This window comes from Saccopteryx leptura, chromosome 12 (assembly GCF_036850995.1).
Source record: "Saccopteryx leptura isolate mSacLep1 chromosome 12, mSacLep1_pri_phased_curated, whole genome shotgun sequence".
Classification (NCBI taxonomy): Eukaryota; Metazoa; Chordata; class Mammalia; order Chiroptera; family Emballonuridae; genus Saccopteryx; species Saccopteryx leptura.
Window position 1 is genome coordinate 15745226 of NC_089514.1, and position 10573 is coordinate 15755798.

At 42.2% G+C, this 10573-nt stretch overlaps 1 protein-coding gene across 6 annotated transcripts in view; it reads left to right on the forward strand.

Moving 5' to 3' along the window:
• Positions 1-9959, forward strand: part of OSBPL3 (oxysterol binding protein like 3) — a 195086-nt gene extending 185127 nt beyond the window's left edge. For all 6 annotated transcript variants that reach the window (XM_066354321.1, XM_066354319.1, XM_066354324.1 and 3 more), the window contains 2 exons: positions 1427-1549; positions 6229-9959. In XM_066354321.1, the coding sequence (XP_066210418.1) occupies positions 1427-1549; positions 6229-6325 (220 nt within the window). In that variant the 3' untranslated portion in view covers positions 6326-9959. The remainder of the gene's footprint in view (positions 1-1426; positions 1550-6228) is intronic.
• Positions 9960-10573: the final 614 nt, after the last annotated feature.

Sequence of the window (10573 nt, forward strand, 5' to 3'; positions counted from 1 at the left end):
ACTTGTGGTTCTCTGCTTGCTGCAAACAAGCTGCGTGACACATAAGTCTTTTCATGTCTCTCAGCCTCAGTTTCCTACTCTGTGAGGTGGAAAAAATTATCCTTCCCCCTAAGGCCTTTCTGGTTAAGACTCAAAACCAAGATAGAAAAAAAAAGGGGAGGGGTAAAATTTTACTATTTTTAAACAGACACACATCCTTCTTTATTAAATAAAATATATACTCAGAGTCAAAAGATAAATAACAAACTGAGAAATCTCTATTTGCACCTCATTTCATGAATGAGTTCTAGAAGTCAAGTTCAACTCATTTTTAAAAACTGACGTAAGAAAATGAACAGTTCACAAAATAAGAAATGCAGATATCGCTTTAAACATGAAAAGATGATCCGTCTCACTCAAAAAAATGCAAATTTTTAGAACCCCATTGACATACCATTTCTTAACCTATCGGATGGCGAAGATTCAAAACCGTGGTGCGCTCTGAGGCTATGGGGCAAAGGCACTCTAATAACATTGTTGCTGGCAATATAAATTGCTATAAACCCCTTAAAGGGCAGTTTGGTTATACTCTATATATATATATATTACAGACTCACTTTTTAACCCAGCAGTTTCACTTCTGGAGATTTCTCCTTCCAGGTATACTAACCCATGTGCAAAATGACTGACATACCCGGTCATTCACTGCCCCATTAATTGTAACATTAAAAAATTGAGAACATCCCAAATGTCTATCAGTAGGAACCAGTTTAAATAAATTCAGGTATTTCCACACAGTTGACAATTATACAGCTGTTTAAAAATGAAGTTGTCTGTATGCTACCAAGAAAGAGCTCCAAGATATACAGAGAGAGGGAAAAGTTGGTTTACAGTTGTTCGTGTGGAAAATAACACAATTACTAAATAACGATACAGAACGGACTCTGTGTTTCGCGTCCTCACAACTGTAAAATTACATTTGCCCCACCTTGGATTGTTAAATAAAAAATAGAACAAAAGAAACCAAGGCACAGACTGTGCTACCATTTATAGTTTCAAAAGGGAGGGAGTGGCAAGAAGCTACAGGAATGCTTGCTTTCTATATGTAAAGAATCTCTAGAAGAATGCACTAGAAACTGTAACAGTGGTTTGCCTGTGGTACAGTGAAGGTGGGTGGACTGGGAAGGAAACAGGTAGAAAGAATTAGAGACAATTACTTTTTATGCAAAAGATACAGTTTTTTTGAACCATGTCTAGATCGCCAATTCAAAAAATAATTCTCTTCCCTAACTGCCTCCAAATATTGTTTGAAGGGTTGGAGAAGGGTGTTATATACATACGGGAACGCGTTGGGGATATCCAGTTTGGGCACTTGCAGTTCCAGCAGGAATGAGAATTCTCTTTCTGTGGAGTGCAGACCCCTGTGTTTTTTCCCTCGACGCCTCAGGTTTCTAGAGGAAGGGAACGTAGAAGAAGCTGAGGTACAAAAGCAGAGGATTGAACAGCTCCAGAGGGAAAGGCGGCGAGTCTTGGAAGAAAAGAACGTGGAACACCAGCCACGGTTTTTCAGGTGAGTGCCCGGATCCCTTGGCTGTGGGTGGATGGCTGCTGGCGACACCTGATGCTTCTGGTGTGAAGAGCGCGTTCTGGATGTTTCTCCGTCTTCAGAGTGTGCGGGGCGACTTTCTGTGACACGTGGCTCTAGGCCAGGGGTCTCAAACTCGCGGCCCACGGGCCGCACGCGGCCCGCCGAACAATTTTGTGCGGCCCGCAGACTAATCCACGAAGTTCAAAATATTTTGGATAAAATTAAGTAAGCCTAGGGGCCTACTTGTATTTTTCATTTCTCTAGCATCCTAGCTAGATATTAGCTTAGTTAACAGCAGTTGTGATGTGAACTACAGTTTCTGGTCGTTTTGTGACACTGAGTAAACTGCATGTACAATTGTGCTTGTTGTACTGAATTTTTTTGTTTTCAACTGCAGTGAGAAAAGTGTTGCGTAACAGTTGCCTTTTGTAGACCTAGTGCGGCCCGCCGAACGGCTGTGATCTTGCTCTGCGGCCCACATGCTGAGTTGAATTTGAGACCCCTGCTCTAGGCTGTCCCATCCTCTGCCCTTCCCAGCAGTCTTGTCTGCTTTCCCGCACCCTTTGCTGTGTACTGGCCGCCTCTGAATACCTAGCCCCGCGAGTCTCCAGAGGAAACGCTCAGGAGGTGCCTGTGGGAGAAGCAACGAGGCGCCCTAGCTTGGCGCCCAAGGCCCGGGCAGCTTGTTAAATCCGTGTCCACGCCTGGCCACCCACCTAGGCCTATTTCACACAGCAACAGAGGTAATTAATGATGACCTCACTGGTTACCAAAATGGAAGGTCCAAGTAGTCGAGATCTCAGAAGCTCCAATGCACTTTGGAACTGGGATCTGGAACACTATCCATTTTAAAATAACTTGCCGAGAAGATCTTGTTACAAATAGACGTAAAGCTGCAGAAGGGGCCTCCTTCACCCCGTCTTTTGTTTTCACTGAGAGCAAACAGAGACATGGGGAACAGAGTGGGCCTGCGGAAGGACCCCATGGCATGTCCCGGACGGGGGCCTGGCTCTTGGACTACTGGGCCAGAGCTCTATATGGTTTTTAGGGGGTTGTTATTTATTCTTTTTTTTTATTTTTAATCAGCATTAAACAGGCACATGTAGAAAAGTCCTGGGCTTCTGCCCTCGCCATCCCAGCATGTCTTTCTTTCAGGACAACCAGGGTTTTGTTGTTGTTTGGGTGGATTGACATTGTTTTTTAATGGGCAGCAGAAACACTTCCGTGTTTAGAGGAATTATTGACTAGTCTGTCACAGCAGTGATAAAATCTGTATTCTGAAACAGCAAAATAGCAGTGACTAATGCTTTGTCCCCCAAAACAGTGCTTTTCCCTCTAAAGTTAATGTGGATTTTGCCAGATGCCTGCTGGCCACTTTTATAAACTCAGGATGTGAGTGAGGGAAGATTAACTCACCAGAGTTTCATCCAAAAATATTCATAACTTTGTGTAGATATTTTAAAATAAGACCTTAAATTATTTTTTAGGAAAAAGGCAAGGGATAGATAAATGGATAGATGAACAGACTGATCAGTTGATAGACACACACATACACCCTTAAGTAGGTCAGTTCTTTTTTTTTTTTTTTTTCATAAATCATCTGGTGTCATTTTTAAACAAGGAGAATCTGCATATATAAAGATGTTCGTTACAGTATTTTTCAGACCTGTTAAAAATTGTGGGCAACCAAACTGTCTCAAGATCTAGGTAAAGAGATTCATCAACTTGATCTAATGGGGAAGCATCAAAAATGGCTTCACAACATCTATGGAACCTGATGGGAAGCCAGTGAGCATTTAAATGCACGCTGTAAAATGTCTAGGCTGTCAGTGCAGCTTAGGAATTCTGTCTGGAAGAGAAGAGTTCTGAGCACAGCCGCAGCCGAGAGGCGGTGACTGCAGCCTCCTTCCTTCCGATTGTCCGTGAGATTGTCAGAGTGCTGGATGTGGCAGAGGGAAGGCTGGAGAGAAGGCAGGAGCCTTCAGCAGCTGTGATCCTGGGAAGGAGGTGACAGCCAGGAATGGGGGGCCTTGACTATTTTTATTCACACTCTATTTTCCATTGCGGAGCAATGGAAATCTCCCGGGAATTTCAAGTGCAAGTTAGAGCTTGGGCGGAATTGGGCAGCTTGTTTTTGTGGTAAAGTATCCGATTCACAGATTGGCTCATTTTAGACACATTCCTTTATTAGACTCATCCCTTATTGTTTCCCTTTATTTTATTTTATTTATTTATTTATTTTTTGTTTTTTTGTTTGTTTACAGAGATAGAGAGTCAGAGAGAGGGATAGACAGGGACAGACAGACAGGAATGGAGAGATGAGAAGCATCAACCATCAGTTTTTCGTTGCGCTTTGCAACACCTTAATTGTTCATTGATTGCCTCCTCATACGGGCCTTGACCATGGGCTTTCAACAGACCGAGCAACCCCTTGCTCAAGCCAGCGACCCCGGGCTCAAGCTGGTGAGCTCTTGCCCAAACCAGATGAGCCCTCGCTCAAGGTGGCGACCTCGGAGTCTCGAACCTGGGTCCTCCGCATCCCAGTCCGATGCTCAATCCACTGCACCACCGCCCGGCCAGGCTGTTTCCCTTTATTAGGAAAGGGAAATATGGAAAACATCTACGTTCCTGAGAGTGGAAAAACAGGCAGCCCCTACTTTTGCTTTTAAAACAAATGGCATTATCAGGCAAAATTACAAATACACATACTCTTTGACTCAGTACTTCTACTTACAGGAATTTTTAATGTAACTACTTATGTACATATAAAATAGCATATTGTGTTATTATAGCATAATTCTATTATTATATATAAACATGTGTATAACAGCTAGAGATTGAAAACAACTTCTCAAATGCCCACCAGTAGGGTACCTATTAAATTGTGGTTTCTTCCTACAATGGAATTAACCGGTTTTTTGTTTTTGTTTTTTTAAAGAGGTGTCTCCCTGACCTGTGGTGACACAGTGGATGGGGTGTCGACCTGGAATACTGAGGTCTCTGGTTCAAGACCCCAGGCTTGCCCGGTCAAGGCACATACGAGAAGCAAGTTGATGCTTCCCATTCCTCCCCCATCCTTTCTCTCTTTCCTCATTCTAAAATAAATAAGTAAAATCATTCTTATATTTATTTATTTATTTTTTTCAGAGAGAGAAGGGGGGCAGGGAGGAGTAGGAAACATCAACTCATAGTAGTTGCTTCCTGTATGTGCCGTGACCGGGAAAGCCTGGCGTTTCGAACCGGTGACCTCAGCATTCCAGGTTGACTATTTACTGCACTGGTTAGGCAATAAATAAAATCTTTTAAAATTTTTTAAAAATTTAATTTAAAAATGAGGAATCTCTTATTGCCAGAGTCACCCAGCTTTTTCTGTAAAGGGCGAATGGGAGACATTGCTGGTTCTGCAGGCCATGAGGTCTCTCCACAGCGTGAGGGCAGCTCAAGACGCCCCGCCACGGGAGGACAGGGTCCTGTCCCAGCAGGCACTGCAGAGACAGGCAGAGGCTGGAACTGGGCCTCGGGCTGGAGTGTGCTGGCCTTATTGTGACAATGGAAAATGATCTCTGATATGGATTGTGACATCAGAGAAACTCAAGGGGGAGAACACCACACAGTCCAACCAGGTGTAAGAAACGGGAGAGAGGTGGCCAGACCTGTGGGGGCGCAGTGGATAAGAAGCATTGACCGGGGACGCTGAAGTCACAGGTTCAAAACCCAATTCGAAACCCCAGGCTTGCCCAGGTCAAGGCACATACGATAAACGATGAGTTGATGCTATCAGCTCTTCCCCGCACACTCTCCTCTCTCTAAAAATCAATCAATCAAGTTTTTAATAAAAATGGGAGAGGGGTAGTGTGCGTGTGTGTGCCTGTGTGTGTGTGCATGAAATTTTTCTGAAAGAATGAAGCTGATAAGACTCATGGGAGGCCCTGGCCAGTTGGCTCAGTGGTAGAGTGTCCGCCCAGCCTGTGGAAGTCCCAGGTTTGATTCCCGGCCAGAGCACACAGGAGAAGCGCTCATCTGCTTCTCCACTCTTTCCCCTCTCCTTCCTCTCTATCTCTCTCTTTCCCTCCCACAGCCAAGGCTCCATTGGAGCAAAGTTGGCCTGGGCGCTGAGGATGGCTCATGCAGGAGTCTGTCTGCCTTCCCCGGCTTCTCACTTGGGGAGGGGGGGAGCAGGAAAGACTCATGGGAGACTAGAGTAGGAAGAAAACTTGTAGCTATTCACTCTTTGGTAGCTTTTGAATTTTGATTTGTGTAACATAATATCTAGTCAAAGAATAGCTACCCAAGGTGGTTTTCTCGAGACCATGATGGCTTTTTGTTTTAATGTTAGCTTATCATTTGATATGAACAACCTGGTTGTAAAAACCTAGCTTTTACACAGTCGTACCCAAGGGGGTGGCTATATCTTCTGGCCTATAAGGACCATGTTTGACAGCCTCTAAGTTTGAGAAGTCCGAGTCGGAAATAAAACTGTTTCCAGGAGTCCAGCGTCCCTACAGCTCCAGTACTGGACCCTCAGGGGTCTTGCATGCATGTGGGAGTGGGAGGGGAGGTGGGAGAGGAGAGGAGGGGTGGGGGGAGGAGAGGAGGGGGCGGGGAGAGAGCAGAGGACTGTACTTTCAAGAGTCTTCAAGACATTCTTTCATCCTTCACAGGAAATCCGACGACGATTCGTGGGTGAGCAACGGCACCTATTTGGAACTTAGGAAAGATCTTGGTTTTTCCAAACTGGACCATCCTGTCTTGTGGTAAAAAAAAAAAAAAAAAAGGAAAGAAGAACAATACATTCTTGTACTTCTCCTGTGTTGGCTTCCCGAAGCCACAAACCTGTGTCTGTATATTTAGAAAATGTTATCTAGAATGATCACTTGTGCTTAGCTTAGCATTGTAAGTATCCAAGCATATATTTTCTTCGGTAGCGTTCTTTACAATTTCAAATATTATCATGATTGTTTATATCAATGTAGAAACACCTCGATATTTCTTTTTTATATAAATATACAAAATATTGAATAAAAACGAAAGATTGAATGTTAGCGTGTGGGTTGCAAAAGAAGCTTTAACACTAATTTTCCAAAGGTTAGGAAAATTCAGATTAAATTTATGCCTTATACAATTACGTTGGAGGAAAAACATTCCGTCTCTCCTAGGGGCATTAAGAAATCAGAAGAATGCCCAGGGTTATGTACCTCCGCGGACGCTACCCAAAGGTTAGTTGGGTAGTGTCATCTCTTTTTGCCTCAGACAGCTCTTGAATTGTTCACTCAGAGTACTCCTGCTGGTGCTGGATCGGAAGAGTATTTGCTTTTGCATTTGGTGGTTGAGAGGATGGTATAGGACCTATCATAGGTGTGGGGAAAGCTGTGCTTTTATGTAAGATGCAGGCGGCACCTTCTTGAAAAGGAAGCACTGGAACTGGCCCCTCCCTCCAGTTTGATTGCCTTACATGCAGAATTACATAATCTTGTTACTCAGAGAAATTGTCATTAATCCGAGAAATCCCCATTAATTAAATGTCAAGAGTGAAATCCCAGAGAGGCAGTAGGACATTTCTCCTCAGGGAGAGCTAAATCTTTGACAAGTTAAGAAACTATTTTCTGCTTCCACCAACCCCTGAGCTCCCGGACCTGTTTGACCACACCTCTGTTGAGTGTGACACGTCCCAGTTCAGCATAAAACATCCAGCACATTCCACACAGCGCTGTGACTTTGTAAAAGTTTAGCAAAGTAATTGTTTTAAAATACTGCTTTGGTATTTTCTACCTCTTAATAAGCACCATATTATAGATCTTGTATAAAAAGTTGGACCATCTGCCTTATAGACAAATGTAGAGAATTGATATTCTTTGTGTTGTGTTCTGATTAAGCGTTGTCTTATCCCTTCCCCACTCTTTCGTAACTCATGTCCCTCTTTTGTGAGTTTTGCAGCAGTCTTGAATAATACAGATTATAACCACTGAAAGGGGAAACGTTGTCTTTGTAAATGTGTTATTTCAGATACAAGAATAATAGAATTTGTACAGTAGTCAAATTGTGTTATCAAAGCAATTCCAACTTCTGCCTAGATTACATTAAAACCAAAGCCTAATTTTTAAGCCTTTTACTCTACTGTCCATAATAATTCTATGGAGTATGAAGTAAAATGATGTGGTAAAAAGGATTTCTCCTGAAAACACTTTTTTAAGATATTTAAATAACTTCAGGGCATGTGCAATGCTATGAATAAAAAGTAGAATAAATAACAGGAAAAAATGCATGATTTTTCAGTGTCACACCAAATAACCAGTTTGGACAATATTATGTTTTCAAAATGGAGAGGAATCCGCAAGTGATTAGAATTTTAAAAACAATAACTCATTAAATATTGCATTCATCCATTCCATTCCATCAAGATGTCAAGATGAACATGATGTGAATAGCAGTTCTATTTCTGAGCAGTTAAGTGATCCAGCCTCATTTTTTTGGTTTGTGCTTTGTTCTTTTCAAGCATGGATCCAAATTCTGCTCCCAGATGGGAAGAAGCAGGTTGTAGATTTCAGGATACTCAAGGGGGTATCCTGAACAACAAATCTCATCTTCACAGGGTGAAGGTGAATGTGGGATTTTAGTAATATTGACCATTAAATAGGCCTGTTCCAGAAACTGGCTCAAAAAAGAAAAAAGTAAAATAAAAATAACAAAAACCATGCAGCTTGAACTGATGAGCTTTATCCTGCTGTACTTGGAAATTCTTTGTCTCAATGCTGTGATTTCAACTGATACTTGGTTTTATTTTGGAATCATGAGGCTAAATTGACCAAATATCATCTTTGTAGTCATCTTATTTGAGATGGGGGAGGGGTTAGAATTATGATACACAACTGTGTGCAAATTTTAAAATCTGCTAGTCAGGACCAGCATCTGTAAAGGGCTTTTCTGACATCTGAACAGCTTGGAATGCATTCTGATATGATCGTCTTAAAACTACCTTGAGCGGAGAGTGGCTTCTTTTTCTTTTCTTTTTCTTCTTCAGATCCTATTCTCAAAAGCATTTTCCCATCTAATTTGTAGCTTGGTAGCATTTTTATATTTTGCAGATGAAGAGAACAAGCATGGCATCATTTGGGAAGAATTGAGGTAAACATCTAGTTTTCTGGGCTTTGACTCTCACCGCACCATTGGAGACACTTGTTATAACCTGCATTTCAGTCCTCGTTTTCCATCCCAAATTTATGGTGAATTAGAGATAGTGTTGAAAAAATGGGACTTTGTGCAGTCCGCCACATGGCCCATGGCCACTATTGACTCCCCTGAGCTACAGGAGGTCCATTCGGGGAGGGGCCGACAGCCTCCAGTGTAGTGGGGAGCCAATCACTTTTGTCCCCAGACCTCAAAGCCTAGGTCAGTATCTCCCTGAGTCAAGTGCATTAACCAAGTCTCAGTGCCGCTTCTCTGTGTGGTCACCTCCTGGGAGCCAGGCTGGTTCTGGTACTAGTTAAACATAGTTCACTTAGGACAGCAGTCTAGTAATCTCTCAAGTCCCCAGAACGCCTTCTTCTGGGATCCTCTAGGAGAGAAAAATATACTAACCAATTTTTAAAATGTTTTCTTCATTTATGCTGCTGCTTTTCTCATATTTTACTTTTAATTACTTCCCATAAATCATTGGCTTGCGCTGTGAGCACTGTCCTTCACCTGTATTTTCTAGACATAGAATGAGTGGTCTTGTTCTACTATTAACCATGTCAACCGCAAAGGAAAAATGATAAACAACAAACTTTTTATTTGGCTGTTGAACTTGTCGTAGGTCAACTGCACATTCTATAAATTATAAATGCCTTCCAGCTGTCAAAGAATTTTCTCAGACCTTGGAGTTATGCGTAGGAGCAATAAGGAGTTGTTTTTAGGATCTTGGGAGTAATAGTTTCAATGTATTGGCATAATTTATTTGAATGTCTTTGGTTTTGATATTAAGATGGCCATAAATCTATTTTTGCTACCAGATGACGGCTATTTTCACAGTGTCCTCTGGGTTGCATTAATCTGCTACTCAGTGTTAGTCTTTATTTTTCTGCATTGAAAATATGTATCGCATAAAGTATCTGCAAAATCATGACAGTCTGAGATGCAAACCATGTTTGGAGACTTTGGTTTTGGGGAACGCAATGAACGAAAGTTGCTAATTTATTGTGTTCTTGATAATTCGTGATCTTCCGCTGTTACCCAAAGAGGATACTTTTTTTTTTAATGGATATTTGTAAATCTCCCATCTAACCATTTATAAGATTATGTTCGGTCTAAGTCCCACCCTTCAACGTATCCACTTAAGCTTCCCCCTCCCCAAACTCCAACTGATTTGTTTATCCCCCTCATGTCTCTGGTTGACTGTGAATAAATAACGCAGAAAAGGCCACCGCTGTCGTCGTTTCTCCAGGCTGGTATGTCCATGTGGCTGCTGAAAGGGGACAGAGACCAGGCTCTTTTTTAGGAAGAAACACACTAGGTTACCTAAAGCGATGGGGGTCGGAAATAAGGATGTCCCGAGGCATAAAGGAACTCAGAAACCTTGCTTGCTGTACTTTTGGTCCCAACATTTCCAAGGTGCCCTTCTCTTTACCCTAAGGTGCTATAGAAATAGCGTTATTTTCTGTGTCCTAACATGAAAAAGGAAAATGCTAGCTATTCACACCAACCTAACGGCCCTTCTGAATGACGGACTCATCTCCTCCCCCTGACCATGCCTTTGGCGATGCCAGGAACGCTCCAAGCCTTCACTGAGGTCCCGTTTGACTCAGCTGATGTGTTCGTGGTGTTACACCACACACAAGATAGCAGTTACGCGCACAGTCGCCTCTCAGCATCCCTAAAAACTAGAGACAACCAAAAGCAACTTATGAGCCTTGATTGGCTTAAAAGAAAAGAAAAAAAGCTATAAGACATTTTGAGGACAATTAGTGAATTTGCATATAAACAATGAAATTATTGCTAACTTTCATGTACGTATTCTAATATTGCATGTTG